Consider the following 14,632-nt stretch of genomic DNA (forward strand, 5'->3'; position numbering starts at 1 on the left):
TGAATTCTAATTAACTTATTGAAACTTGTCAGTTCCAAATAGTATTATCTGCTGTCTACCTACTTACCCGCCGTAAATTATTTATAACATGTTTCCATCGTACACGTAACGCCTGCTAGCAATAGAAAAGAATATTAACATTCAGGCCCTGTTTCCTTGCATAACAAAAGACCGGCGACCGTAAAATTAAAGAATTAAGTGGCTTTGGCGCACGTAGTACAAATTATAGTTATTAGTAGCTATAATTGTATGTGGACAATTATATCACCTGAGGTTCCAATAACTAATTATTTTAGTACAACCGATTGCGTCTAGATTGCGCTTTTATAATACATAGCCAAAAATTATAAATATGTATTTACTTTCGATCTGTGTAGAAGAATACTTTTTGGTTTACCAAAAAACAATAGAATGTAGCACTGTCGAAATAGACATGTGACAAATTTGTAAACTTTAAAAACACTCGTCGAGAAATACGTAAACAAATATTTTTTGTACCCTGTATACTGAGAGCACATCACCATGAGTCATTCCATGAGCAGTCCTAGGAACATTCAGCTGGGTAAATATTTATCTTGATTGTTAGCTCGTTATTTGCTGACATCATGGTCAATCTAAGACTGAAGGCAGGCTGATCTGATTCTAATCTGATATGCCGATTCTACTCAACCTACTACTTTTTATGTAGATTTTTTAATCGTATTACCATTGCACAGCTTTAGTGTGACAGAAACCTGATCCCCAATCATTCAGCAAAAAATTAGAAGCTGGTCTTAATACGTTTATTTTTTGTGAACCCAGGACTGAGCGAGACACAAAGTCACAACCACTAAGCTAACATGTACGGACGACGGCACATAAGCTAAACACTACGACATCTTATGTGTTGTACCTAATAACTACGATCTGGCAACAAAAAATATGTGCTGACGACTGTACCAAGCCTTTAATCCAGTATTAGCTATGAATATTATATTAATTTCAGTATTCGAAACATACCAGAAAGCCCGATTAGTGTTTGTTCAAACAATGGCTGAGCTAGCAACGAGGGCTACCAATGTGAAATGTTTGCAGAGTGCCGGAGTGTTAGGCAAGTTAAATTAATATAATGTTTCTAAATCCGGAGGGGTGCTACGGTAGACCTACATAGATGCGTATTATACAAAACGAGTTTGGTTCGATGATGCTTAGTATCACCCCCCGCGGAAATCCGTTACCAATCTTCAAGATATTATGGATTTATATTTTCTAGAAAGAAAGCTATTTACTTTCGATACATAGCTGAACTGCTTGCTGACCGAAGACTGCAACAACTGCTATGGGTCACATGACATGGTGCGGCAGTTCGCTGTGGTGGCGTAGGGCGGCGCGCCAATCTGCCTTTGGCACACCATATTATTGCTATTTCGTCGGGGGTCGTTAACTCTGTTTTTAAAGGGTCTATTTCACCTCTCATTCTCACTGTTGCAACTCCTGTCTGGGTAGCCAGGATCTACCAAGTTAACTTCGATAGCTAAACTGCTTGCTAACCCCAGAGCTGCTGCGGCCGCTGCTATCAGACGCGTGCAGCACAGTACGGCAGTGTGCGGTGGTGGCGGCAGCGCGGCTGGCAGAACACGACGAGGCCGTGGCCCGCCAGATACTCAACGGAGGAATGCTCACCATCACGCTGGAGAACCTCAACAAGTACAATGTTAGCATTAGCCGGGAGTTATTACAGCTGATGAAGGGGCATAGATAGAGCGTAGCTATGGTTAGTTACCTATTAAGTAGGTATTTACTACACGGACTAGTTTCACTCGTGTAATTAGCGCTATACTTACTTAGGTAGATACTCTGGTAATTCTACATTCCAGCGGCAGTAGCGTTATTTTAATAAATGACAGGAAATTTATGCGGTTTTTTATTTTCTAAAATTAACACTATTTTCCACAGGTTTACTACAAACGGTCAGCATTGTACCTTATGAGAGCGGTTGCAAAGTAAGAAAAGTTTGGTTTCCGCTTATGATTTTCACGCGAAGTTAACTTACCTATTTAAAATTTACAACTGGTTAAATTTTTTAGGCACAATGAAGAGTTAGCATCAGCAATCGTTCGTCTTGGAGCTTTAGAGCATATTGTATCGTGTCTTGAAGATTTTGATACCCAGGTAAGACCAGGTCGCAGTTATTTCAAAAACAGTCATTAATTTTCATTCTTTATTACCTACTATGATACAAATACTTAGGTGAAAGAAAATGCCGCCTGGGCCCTGGGCTATATCGGCAAGCATAGCGAGCAACTGGCTGGACTAGTGGTGGACGCGGGCACGCTGCCGTTGCTCGTGTTGGCTTTTCAAGAACCAGAAATGAGTCTAAAACAGATCTCATCTGGAGCGCTGGTCGACTTGGCGCAACACAAACCTGAAGCAGTGGTGGACGCGGGCGCTATATGCCATTTAGTACGTGGATTGGAAAACCAAGATCCTAAACTGAAGGTAGAATGTAACAGAATATTTTCTAGGTAGACTAGACAGGTGACGTACTCTACTTACTCACCCTGATAAACCACTTTTATAAAGCCATATTTTATCATCACAGCTTTAGAAACGTATCTAAAATACCTACCTACATTTTCTCAATGAGATTTTTCGATGAAAGTTTTTCATGATTTTAAACTACCCTTTATAGCTAGGCCGCGCCAATCGAAACTGGCAATTTAGTAAGTAAGATATTGATGAACTACAGATTAAAAATCTGAAAAAGTTACATAAGTAAGATAATTTAGTACCATTACCACTTCAGCGTAGCACACTATGCGCACTTGGCGCCGTGGCGGGCGCGCGCTCTGAGCTGGCGGAGGCGGTGGTGGCGGGCGGCGCGCTGCCACCGGCGCTGCTGCACGCCGGGCACGACGCCGCGCCTGTGCGCCGTGCCGCCGCCTTCCTGCTGCGGGATATCGTCAAGCACTCGGTGGATGTAAGACTTGGAGTTACTTACGTACATAATCAGTGCGTGCAGCGCGCTCGTTCGGAGCTGGCAGTGGCGGTGGTGACGGGTGGTGCGCTCCTACCGGCTACGGACGCTGCGCTGGCGCCGCCTTTTGCCGTGAGATATCGTCAAGCGTTCTGTTGAAGACTTGGGAGTAGCTTAATCAGCGCAGCACGCCTGTAACGACACCGCGTCGACTGCTATAAACTTGCAACTCTTAACGCTAAATTTTTAATCACTATTGTTTTATTTCTCGTCATAGCTAGCACAACTGGTGGTAAACACCGGGGGCTGCGGTCCACTGGTGGAGCTGCTGTCGGAAGCCACGGGCGGCGCGCGGGTGCCCGCGTGCATGGCACTCGGCTTCATCGCTGGCCAGTCGGACCAGCTCGCCATGGCTGTCATTGAAGCTAAGGTTTGTACACAATCGCACATATTAAAAAAATCTAAAATTATTTATTCACATAATAAGTACCTAAACTTACGAAAATCTGAACCCTGAGCAAGTGGGTCGGTTGAATGAACGCTTCTGCTGTCGTCATCACCGATTAATCAATCTGCACAGTCAGCCAAATTAACAACCCAAATTGTACTCAATTGCCAGATGAAAATTTAACTCCGTAACAAGCTCATACCCTCACCTGCCAGTAATATCTTATGGCCAAGTACATCCCATAGGTACTCTAACAAGTTTAATGTACTCAGGCGATTCCACCTCTGGTAGAGATACTGCAAAACGTGGAAGCCGAAGACGCGGAGCTGTGCGCGGCCGCGTGGACGCTGGGCCACATCGCCAAGCACTCGCCGCAGCACAGCCTGGCCATAGCCGTGGCCAACGCCCTGCCCAGGCTGCTACAGGTACAAGTCATGCAGACGGTGCCATCTTGCAAGCTAGTTTGGCGCCATATTGCTAGGTAGTTAGCGTCACCTTGCAAGGTACATATTTGGCGCCATCTTGCTAGATACATAGTTGGCGCCATCTTGCAAGGTACATAGTTGGCGCCATCTTGCAAGCGGAGCGGAGCCACTAGCCACTAGCGGACTTTAGTCTACAGTGGCGCCAGCTGGTGAGCGCTAATAAAAAGATAGCCATTGAATAATGCACTGTTTGTAGTGATTTGAGTAAACAAATTTGATTGCAAATCTAAATAATGTTGAGGATACACACTACAATTCATTCTCTACTACTTTACTGTCCTAATTGCCGAAGACTATTGGCGCGGACAATACATTCTGTCATGAGTACTGTCCTGTCAACTTGTAAGGAGTATCAATTTTGCTAAATATGCTATTGCGCATGTTAGGATAAATTACCTACTATACTATTTTATAGCTAACGTAAAAATTAAGTTGAAGCAGCTTTATTAGACACTGGATTAAAATTTTAGAAAACTGTTTTTTTTTTCCGAATAGCACATATTATGCAGTATATTAACGTTCCTTAGTTAGATTATAACTTTGTTACGTATTTAACAGCTATACACAAATCCAAAGTCATCTGGAGAGGTGCGTGCACGGACGTCCTGTGCCCTCAAGCAGGCGCTGCAGTGCTGCCTGCACAGGCCCGCCCTGGAGCCACTGCTCCACGCTGCCCCAGCATGCATACTAAAATATGTTCTAGCACAATACGCAAAGGTAATTATGATCATAATTAAATAAAACAAAGTATTTTGGTAAATATAAAAACAAATACTTTATACTATAATATTATCAGCTGATAAAAACTAACTTTTTACATTATATCAAGATAAATACCACAGTCTAGCTCATAAAGTGGGATTTTTAAAATAGTCACCAATTAATAAACTGGACCATCATCAAGATTGTCATCTTCCTCATCATACTCTTCACCATTGTCAAAGTAGTTGTTAGCATAATCTGTGCCATCATCTATTTCTTCGTCTTGTTCCTCTTCATCTTCTAATTCCTCATCATCATTTACAACCTCCTTTTTAGATTTATCTTTATTTTCATTATTCTCTGTAGTTTCTTCTGATTCTTCCATTGATTCTTTACTCTCTAGTGTCTGTAATCTTTTTGCTATTTCTTCTGGGTCTTCAAGTTTTCTCTTTCGTGCCACTCGTGTCCTGCTGGCCTGAGGTCGGAGTTCCGCTGGCAAATTATTCCATACACAATTCAAAACTTTGTCCTGTTTAGCATCTAATGCAACTTTGTATTTATCCGAGTACCTTTCTATTCCATCGGTGCGTGTTTTGACCTTAACATACGCTGGTGAATCGTGCAAATATTCTATGAATTGATCCTTCACGATTAGCATGTAGTCTGTCGTCGCATCACTCACTAGTGGCAGAGGTTTAGCTTCTAATTTAGGGAATAAAGGTGGCGGTGCAAGATTTTGAGCAGTGGTTTCCCCTCGAGCTATACCCAAGGCCTGAAGTTGTTCGTGAGTAAGTGATAGAGTGCTTCCGCGTCCACGTCCTCTGCCTGCCATTATAGATAAGATTTATCCGAGTAACTGTATTTCAGCTCGTTTTGTTTATAGATGAAACTGAATGATGATAAAAGAAATATACCATCAAATTCAACAATCACATCACAAACACCAAGTTTGTTTTTATTTGCTCGGCATGTTTTTGACATTGACAGAACTTGCCAAATTTTTAGGTTATATTTTTGTTTTTAATTATTAACCTTTTGAAGCAATGGAATAAACATTATACATGTTCGTTGGTGGAAACCTAAAATGAAATGTATAAAATATTAATTTATTGTTATAAATTCTGTCTTAAATATTTTCCAGATTTTGCCAAATGATGCCAGAGCTAGAAGATTATTCGTTACAACTGGAGCACTAAAAAGAGTGCAAGAAATAGATACCGTTCCAGGAACATCTCTCAAAGAATACATCAACATTATCAACAGTTGTTTCCCTGAAGAAATTGTTAGGTAAAACACATGGACCTATAAAAAAAGTCGGACGGATTCTCATCAACAAAATACTGTGACATTAGGATACACCAGCTTGCTTGTACGTACAGGCCGGCACGCACACATTCACACCCTGATACACCACTTCGAGTGCAAACTTCACACAGTTGACACATTTAAGCAGCGAAAAAACAACACGGATACGTAGGGTTGCCAACATTTCATCAGCGAAATATAGTATTTTCCAAAATAAGGTGTAAAAAAATATAGTACATTTAAAAAAAATATAGTATTTTATGGGAAAAACAAAAAATAGACAAATATACATTTTTTAATTATTTATTTTTATAAAAACTATATTTTTTTGCAGTTCTTGCGCTGTGTAACAGTTTTTTGTATAAAATAAAAGCGTCATATGCTTTGTCACATTCAATTTTTAAATTGATATAAATCAAAAGCTATTTTTTAATTAATGATACACTACTTCTGTTTCTTTCTTCTCGCCACTTCGAATTCATAACCGAATATATCCTTTCTGTAAATGCCGAAGTGGCGGGAATAGAGAGCAGGAATGAAATTACTTCAAATAAATTTGGTAAGTCATTTTCAGTATTTTTTAAAATATGCTGCCATTTTTGGCCTGTAGATTTGTCAGTAGAGTCACTACAGTCTTTGAATTTAGCAAAGATTTCATTCAATATCGTTATTTCAGAGTATAGGTCGTCCATTTTGATACTCAATTTTTCTTGTAAATTTAGAACTTCTAATATTGTCTCACAGTCATTAAATAAAACCTCCTTTTTTAAATTTAATTTTTGGATTTTAAATAACCAATTGCTTTCACTGAAATCAAACCATTTATTAAGATAGTCTAAACATTTATCAAGAAATAGCAAAAAAATCTTTTGAAATCCATAACTTTCTGTGGGGGGGATTTTGCTTCTAATGATTGCAACATTTTTTTTTGTTTTGTAACCAAAAAAAAATTATTTTTTACGTTGTTCTAACGCCGATTTTAAAATTGACATAATATGTTGTGATAAGGATAGAGACATGCAATTTTTAGTTTTACAAAAGTAATACGATAGAGAATAATACAAAGCAATAAAAACCACCTGTTATAGGGGCATTTTTTGGAGAAATTGATCAAATAACCAAAAAAACACGGCATTGGCATTTTCTGGGTATTTTATGTATTTTATTAGTATCGCCTGTTATTTAGCATTATTATTGTTTTTATTTTATCAGGATATACCTCTTAGTTTAAAAGTTATTACGTTTTCTTTACGAGAAGTAATTGGAAGAAAAAAAATTCTAGCTATAAAAAATTTGAAAAAATCTCAAAAAATTTTTGACCTCTTTTTTTCTCGAAAAAAATAGGTCTAGTTTCACATATTTTCATATGTGCACTTTATCGTGACTCACACTGTATATTTTGGGGATCTTCAGAGTAATCAAGTCATACCTACTCTCTTTTCCACTCCGGTTTATTTTATTTGGAGTCTTTTTGGTATTTTTCGTTTTTTAATCGGCGTTAGCGGCGCAATAGAATTTGACGCACTTTCGTTATCACTACCACTTTCCATCCTAATTTATATAAGATTTCAACTTTTCAAAAGAAATAACAACATCTAGTTGAAAACGATTGTGCCGATAAATAAAGCAGACCAAAATATCGTTTGACGACGTTAAAATTTACGTTGTCAATTTGACATTGACCAGTTCGTTACGTGCGATGGGGCGGAAAGGTTCTGGAATGGAGGCCGCGTACCGGAAAACGCAGCGTGAGACGTCCACCTACAAGGTGGACCGACGACATCGTAAAGGTAGCAGGGAAGCGCTGGACGCAGGCCGCTGCCAATCGATCAATATGGAAAGCATTGGGGGAGGCCTATGTTCAGGAGTCACAGTTTTGTGTTAGCGCGAGTTCCGTCCGCCTTTTTTTATAGGTCCATGGTAAAACAATTAATACTGTTTACTTTTCTTTGGCTTATTTTCTCTGGACGCCAAATAGGAAGCCCTTGAAGGAATCAACTTACTACAAGTAGCATCAAATTGACCTTAAAGACCAATAATTTACCAGTGGTGAATGGCGTCTATTGAAGGTGCGAGAACGCTGAGAGAGAATCAATGAATTTTCTTTTGTATTTTTCAGATATTACACTCCAGGTTATTCGGATTCTTTACTTGACCGAGTCGAAGCTTATACTCCACAGGTAAAGATTTGGGAGAAGCAATCCAATCAGAGATTGAAGCAAAAATGATATGATCTAACTAAACCCTATCTCTTTACAGATTCCAGAGCTTTTTACGGATCGAGTACCTAGCGACTGTCAAAGCGAATTAACGATTGATAACGCAAATTAGTTTGTTTTGGACAATGTAATTTTATTAATAAACATTTATTGCATATTAATCCGATAGTTTCACTTCTTCCCGAGAGTCCACATTGTTTTTTGCACCTTGTCTGTTCGTCCACCAATGTTGGACACTTCAATAACGGTAGACTGACATATTACTCTGTAACTTAAATAATAAAATTTATCATTTGGACTAACGAAATACACTTTACCAGCTATTACATAGGTAATATAAAAAAATGGGAGGGCACAAATAAATAATAAATACTTACTTGTAGAAAGAGTTGCACAACAGGTTCAAGACATCAACACCTTGGGTGTCCATCTCGAAGAAAGCTTTGTGCTCGTGTTCACTACTGTAAATAATATTTTTTGTTGCGAGATGATTAACCAGCTCTCTAGAAGTTTCTGCACGTAGACCCTTAAAACCAAAAATATTTTGGGAATTATGATAAAATTATTTCATTAAGTGTTGACACACGGAGGTAGTAGCTACCCAATAACACTACAATTTTACTAATTTAGCATTATTCGAGGGAAAATTCAAGAATGATACGAACAACGTAGTGCGTGCCAACACTAACAAAAATAAACTTTACAAAACGTGAACCGTTTGGTGTTGCCATTAACAAAAAAAGTAAAAGAAATTCCATAAATTCAAAGTATTTTCTACCAGTCATTATACGATAGTTTTTAGCCTAGGCGCAGATCACCGACTTTTAGTTGGGTCGAGCAATCAATATGGATATGTATGAAAGTGCGCACTTTATACTAATTAGAATCGGGCCCAACTAAAAGACGGTGTTCTGCGCCTAGGCTTAGGGTACCTGTATTTTGCAAGTTACTGTTCCAGGAGATTCGTATTCCGCAACCGTTATGTAATGCATATTGATGGACACGAAAATACACAATACGATACAATGCATGCTAGTTTCATTCTAAATTTATTTTATACTCAAATTTATCTATGCTTGTGGTAGTGTGGTCTAGTTGCGGGAGTGATAAACTGATAACAAACGAAAAAAAAAATTAAATTCATTTATTTCAGTAGATAAATTATAACATAACATTTCAATAAACAATATCAGGTTGTATCGGTGTCTGCCAAGAGCTATCAGGTTTATGATGATGATGTAACCTGTAAAAGAAAAGTTAACATTAATAAAAAGTTTCCAGGTGATGCACAAAGATTTACAGAAGTATATTATCAGATTAAATTTATCTTCAAAGAATTCTAGATATATGCTTGTCTTATGATATTCATCATTATAAATTAATTAACTATGAAGGGTTCAAGTTTTAAGATTAAAGTTTACCTGTAATGAATGATGAAAGATTCCTGGAAGAATACGGCAATGATCTCGCCCATGCGTAGGATCTCGCAGCTCTGAAAAAAAAAAAAAAGATTTTTGTTATCTCTATTTTTTGGTTCATAAATTTTTTGAGATGCTATTGATGTATCAGTAGTTACCATACCATAATATCCCCACGATTTTGTCAGCCAGGGATAACTTAGTATTCATCATTGTAGTTTTTTGAATATTGATTTACTATCTACTTTTTACTATCCAAAATGCGTATCTTGGTATCCAGAAAAAAAAATAAACTTACCTAAATATGGCTGTTCCTTTCTTCTGTTGTGATTTCTCTTTCATGTCACATTCACGAATCTGCAAAAATATGATTTACTTGTATAAATGTCTGTTTGTTTACACACTTTTTTTTTTATCTTTTTTTACAATAAACAATCAGTTAATAAAATTTCATCAAACTACATAATAGTAATATGATATATGCTTGTAAATACCATCATTTCGAAGTTTTAACATTCTGAATAATATATTGTGTAAGTTTTTTTAAAACTAGTTTTGTAATAGTGTACAAATTCCACTTACATTTTGTAGTCTGCTTGATGTTGTAGGATTTATTGATCTCCAGAAGTAAACTGAAACAATATACATACATTAAATTAGTCATCAATAGTTTAAGCATTCTCTTTGCATCAGTGGAACAGTCATTGCACTCAGAAACTATCGATCAACAGGATTTCAGATAGGGGCGATACTTTGATCATCATTAGCTTGGTTGAAAATGGCATTACACAATTTCAACATTTCTTTTAGTAGAAAAAAAATAGCATCAAAAATCAAAACATACCTTGTGTGGGTAATTATGGTGCCTTGATGTATCATTGATCCATTTTTTCTTTTTTTCTAAGCTTGATCTGTAAGAAAAAATATAGCGCATTGTAATTTCTTATGCATATAAATTAGTAGTCACTTTATAAGTATCAAATCAGAAACGATCGATCATCAATATTTCAGTTAGGGGCGATACATTACGTCATCATTTAAAATAATAAAATCTTCAAAATTTGCAAACTGACGAAAATAATCCAAATAAATTATTGAATTTGAATATGGCAAAAGCACCACATAATCTGAAAATACATCATTAATAATCCGTATTTTATGTCGACCTTACCCTAAAGATAATATAATATCTGCTTCGCCTTTTCTTCCGCGATTTCTGTAAAATAAACAATTTATTAAGCATTTTGTGAATTTATAAAAATAGTAATCATAAATATTGTTGCATTTAACTTCAGTAGTTACCATACCATAATTTTCCCCATGGTTTTGTGAGACAGGGATAACTAATTTTATCATCATTAATGTAAAGATGTCATAATAAAATTTTTGATTTTGTCTTATAAACTGACCTTTTTATATTGTATTGAGTTTTGTGTCATGCATGTTCTAAAAATGGTCCTCCAATAACAAGAAATATTATCTGAAAATAAAAATACTATGTTAAAGACAATAAAAAATCTATTAACTTACTCAATGAGTTTCAATTTGCTTCAGTTGTTACCATACCATATTTTTCCCCATGGTTTTGTGAGACAGGGATAACTAATTTTATCATCATAAAATAACTACGAAATAATGTTAATTGAAAAATCAGAAAGGGATAAAATAATAATTATCACTTACCATTTGTATTTCTGAAAATTGCCATAACTGTTGGAATCTTTTGGCAGATAGTATCTCATCATATTCCTTCTGAACAACCTGTAATCAAAAGCCTAAGTTATAAAAAGTTATTTAATATGTAGATGTTATAAAAATATTTGATTGACTCAGTAAATATCGGATCAACAGGACTTCAGATAGGGGCGATACTTCTTAACATCATGAGTAAACAAAAAATGATGAAATATAAATTAAAGATAAGAACTTACCTAAATAATATCCCAGCATAGCCACATTACATTCGCCCTGAAGACTAGAGGTCCTGAAAAAAAAAATTAAGCAAATTGAGTACAATTATCTCAAAAAAAGTAGAATGTGATGATTGGTTTTAAAAATAATCAGGAATGATCAAACATCATGCATCAGACAGGGGCGATACTTTTTGACATCATATAAAAAAATCTTTAACTCTTTTTATAATGTAACTGTTGGTGATAAAACTTACCTCGACTTTGGGAAACCATCCATCAATTTGCTGGTGTAATTTTAAAATCTTGTTATTAACCCTGTAAATTTTTTTTTTTTGTTTGCTGTGATCATTTGCAATCAGTCCCAAGACTATGAGCAAATCTGTTCTTTGATGCTGTCATGCGGAGTGGCTTCCCGTTGGAAGCATCAACTCATCTGCTGCCCGGATCTACTGGCGATCCTCTAGCTCCAGGATATGATGACGTTTCAGTCGTCTCACATACTGGTCCATGGTAAGTTGGCGAGCAAGTTCGTTAGGATGATGGATTAACCGCTCTTTGTACTTAGTTGCCAGACTCCGAATTTCCTCCTTTATTGTTTTCATTTCAAGGTGCTCGTGGACTTCGTTGTTGGTAATGTACCATGGTACTTGTGCAATTGTTCTCAAGATCTTGTTTTGTTGGCGCTGGAGTATACTTATGTTGGAATCGCTTGCGCTGCCCCATAGTTGCAAACCATAAGTCCATATGGGCTTAAGGATAACTTTGTATATTAGGAGTTTGTTGTCCAAGGAGAGGACTTTTTTTATTTACAGGAACCCTGTAAATAAAAAAGATAATTATAATTCCATGTTTATAAATAGCAAGTGTGAACTTGTGCAGCAATGTTTTTTGTCAAACTCTAACCCTTGGAAATTTGGCTATACAAACAAAATTTCCTACACAGAGTTTGATAATGTTCCTATCCAGAGTCACGCATGCCAGTCTTGTCTGAGCACACATCGGCTTTGGTAGGGTATGTATGTAAATTAACAGCTTTAATTTTAAATAATTTATCATTTGCTGGTGTAAATGAGACACGATAGGAAATGGTTAACTATAGTCCACAAGCTGCAAGTGTAAAGAACTTACTTTCAGTAATTGTTGTTTCAGTCAAATGCCTTTCACTGCTGAATAAAGACCTCTCACAAGGATTCCACAACCTTCAGTAATATTTTCTTGTAATATTGGCCTGTTTACCTAAAACAAAATAAATCTGTTGAATAAGGGATATAGGTAAAATTGTCTTATGATAAATGAATAATATCTCATCAGTAAAGCGGTAATTTCTTAATCATAGGATCATACGAACGAGACTAAATTTAAATTCATCATTTTATTGCAATGTAAGTCTGTGAATGGTAAATTACATTCATTGGATGAGTTAAAGTTTTGTATTCTACTTACCAAATTCATTTTAACTGCTGAAACACGTTGGGTTCTGCAAATGTATGTAAAACTGTGTAACCTGAAACAAACAAAGGAAACTTTTAAGTGACCTTTGAAATAAAGGTCATAATGTTGTAAATATATCAATAATACTTGTACAACTCTTAACCCTTGGAAGTGCAACTATATGAGCCACATTTCCTACACAGAGTATTCTAATGTTCCTATCCAGAGTCACGCATGCCAGTTGTAATCTAGGCACACATCGGCTTTGGTAGGGTATTTGTAGATGTTGAAATTGTGCTTTGATGAAGAATAATCTAAAACCACATGTAACTCTAAACCTGATATGAAGTAAATAAAAGACTCACCGTTCTAGTTGTAGGATTTGCTATCAATTCAGTCTTGTTACATCAAATTATTGTATCTGTAGACAAAAGAGAGAAACCATTAGAAAAGTTTCACTACAATGAGTATAGTAATAATGTAGAAAGAACATCAGTGTTGTGGTAAGTTTGAAATCATTGATTTTCATACGAACGAGACTATGAAATTAAATTCATCATTTTGAGGTTAACCAATGAAGGACAAAGAAGTGTACAAAGACTACACACACCTGCCAGGATGAACATGCCGCCGTCTGCTCTGAAAAGGAAAACAAATTGAGTAAAGAAAACACAATTAAAAAGAAACAAATGTCATGAAACTCACCTATAGCCAAATCAATGGATTTAGATATTTAAAACAATAACAACACACTAATTAGTAGCTAAAAGTAATTCTTTATTTTATCTGTCCTTACACTGTAACTTTCAGACACAAAGAATTACTTCTTAGCCGGCTTCTTCTGGGCGGGCTTCTTGGTGCGCTGCTTCTTAGCAGGAGTCTTGGGGATCTTCTTCTTGCCGAAGGTGCCGGCGCGCGCCGCCTTAACCTTCATGCTCTTGAACACCGCTGTTCTCGCGCGATTCCTCTTCACGCGGGCTGCTGTGAGCTTGAATCTGTCGTAGTCTGTCATCTGTGCGCGCCTTTCCTTGTTGGCGAGCTTCTGTGCCCACTGGCTTTCAGCCCATTTCTCATTCAGTTTGGCGTCTGTCCACGCTTTCCTTACAACACGTGTGGGGGCTGTGAATGGGTAGCTGAGACGGAATTTTGTAAGGTGCAGTTGGTTCAGGCGGATCTGCTGGCGGGCGACACCGCTGCCGGGACCGTCAACAAGCGCGCGGGTCTGGTCAATGACGTCGACCACACTGACAAGCTTTCCCTTCAAGGGACCGTCGGCCACCAGGGCAACACGCCCTGGTTCTACAAACCTTGCGAATGGCATGACGTCCTGCAATAGAAATAAATAGGTCACTTCACTATTTCACACAATTCACGACAGCTAGCACGAGTAGAGCTTGTAAATAACACGATTTGCCGATCACCAACAATTGACAACTAAAGTTGGTAAAGTAAAAATATGGGCAAGTTATTAAAGTAGAGCTGTATGCTCTTGTATGTTTACATAAAATACGTCGAAATATAAAGCTTTTACTTGTGATTTTTATAGATTTAAACCATGCTAACCTCAAAACGTCTTCACTGTGGAAAAGACCTACGAAAAGAATCGTTTCCGCAAGATTGACAATTGTGACACCTGTTAAGAAAAATGTTGCCAGTTTATAAATAGGCACATCACTATTCTATTCACCCCAGTAGCTCAGTTTTGAGCTAATTTAAAAGCGATCTTCGAGTAGGAAGCGTTGTAAAAAAAGGAGA

The 14,632-nt window shown here is 37.1% G+C and overlaps 4 protein-coding genes across 5 annotated transcripts; 1 reads left to right on the plus strand and 3 right to left on the minus strand.

Annotated features, from left to right (window-relative positions):
* Positions 1-353: 353 nt before the first annotated feature.
* LOC114366769 (sperm-associated antigen 6) lies at positions 354-8,248 on the plus strand. The gene is made up of 13 exons (XM_028323749.1): positions 354-562; positions 986-1,090; positions 1,536-1,693; positions 1,936-1,982; positions 2,067-2,151; positions 2,230-2,478; positions 2,786-2,959; positions 3,234-3,386; positions 3,677-3,829; positions 4,448-4,606; positions 5,733-5,878; positions 8,016-8,076; positions 8,156-8,248. The coding sequence occupies exons 1-13, from the start codon at positions 523-525 to the stop codon at positions 8,225-8,227; spliced, it is 1,602 nt and encodes a 533-aa protein (XP_028179550.1). The 5' UTR covers positions 354-522; the 3' UTR covers positions 8,228-8,248.
* Polr3G (RNA polymerase III subunit G) lies at positions 4,650-5,584 on the minus strand. The gene has a single exon (XM_028323770.1). It carries the CDS (start codon positions 5,421-5,423, stop codon positions 4,770-4,772), a length of 654 nt encoding a protein of 217 aa, XP_028179571.1. The 5' UTR covers positions 5,424-5,584; the 3' UTR covers positions 4,650-4,769.
* LOC114366808 (uncharacterized) lies at positions 8,224-9,139 on the minus strand. 2 transcript variants are annotated; one of them, XM_028323802.1, is made up of 3 exons: positions 9,048-9,139; positions 8,493-8,641; positions 8,224-8,386 (listed from the first exon to the last, which is right to left on the minus strand). In XM_028323802.1, exons 1-3 carry the CDS (start codon positions 9,105-9,107, stop codon positions 8,287-8,289), a joined length of 309 nt encoding a protein of 102 aa, XP_028179603.1. In that variant the 5' UTR covers positions 9,108-9,139; the 3' UTR covers positions 8,224-8,286. The 2 variants fall into 2 exon arrangements, with proteins under 2 accessions (XP_028179603.1, XP_028155754.1); XM_028299953.1 differs by having other exon boundaries at positions 8,271-8,380.
* Positions 9,140-13,666: 4,527 nt separating this feature from the next.
* On the minus strand, positions 13,667-14,543 carry RpL14 (ribosomal protein L14). The gene is made up of 2 exons (XM_028322985.1): positions 14,441-14,543; positions 13,667-14,204 (listed from the first exon to the last, which is right to left on the minus strand). Exon 2 carries the CDS (start codon positions 14,196-14,198, stop codon positions 13,698-13,700), a length of 501 nt encoding a protein of 166 aa, XP_028178786.1. The 5' UTR covers positions 14,199-14,204; positions 14,441-14,543; the 3' UTR covers positions 13,667-13,697.
* Between the last annotated feature and the right edge of the window lie 89 nt (positions 14,544-14,632).

This window comes from Ostrinia furnacalis, unplaced genomic scaffold (genome assembly GCF_004193835.3).
Source record: "Ostrinia furnacalis isolate ACB-3 unplaced genomic scaffold, ASM419383v2 OfSCF0069, whole genome shotgun sequence".
NCBI lineage: Eukaryota > Metazoa > Arthropoda > Insecta > Lepidoptera > Crambidae > Ostrinia > Ostrinia furnacalis.

Coding starts and splice junctions, on each gene's coding strand:
- LOC114366769 (XM_028323749.1), top strand. CDS start 523: ATGAGTCATTCCATGAGCAGTCCTAGGAACATTCAGCTGG. Junction 1,983..2,066: donor CTTATGAGAGCGGTTGCAAA/GTAAGAAAAGTT, acceptor TAAATTTTTTAG/GCACAATGAAGAGTTAGCAT. Junction 4,607..5,732: donor TTCTAGCACAATACGCAAAG/GTAATTATGATC, acceptor AATATTTTCCAG/ATTTTGCCAAATGATGCCAG.
- Polr3G (XM_028323770.1), bottom strand. CDS start 5,423: ATGGCAGGCAGAGGACGTGGACGCGGAAGCACTCTATCACTTACTCAC.
- LOC114366808 (XM_028323802.1), bottom strand. CDS start 9,107: ATGCATTACATAACGGTTGCGGAATACGAATCTCCTGGAACAGTAACT. Junction 8,642..9,047: donor CAGTAACTTGCAAAATACAG/GTACCCTAAGCC, acceptor TTTGGTTTTAAG/GGTCTACGTGCAGAAACTTC. Junction 8,387..8,492: donor TTGTGCAACTCTTTCTACAA/GTAAGTATTTAT, acceptor TTATTATTTAAG/TTACAGAGTAATATGTCAGT.
- RpL14 (XM_028322985.1), bottom strand. CDS start 14,198: ATGCCATTCGCAAGGTTTGTAGAACCAGGGCGTGTTGCCCTGGTGGCC.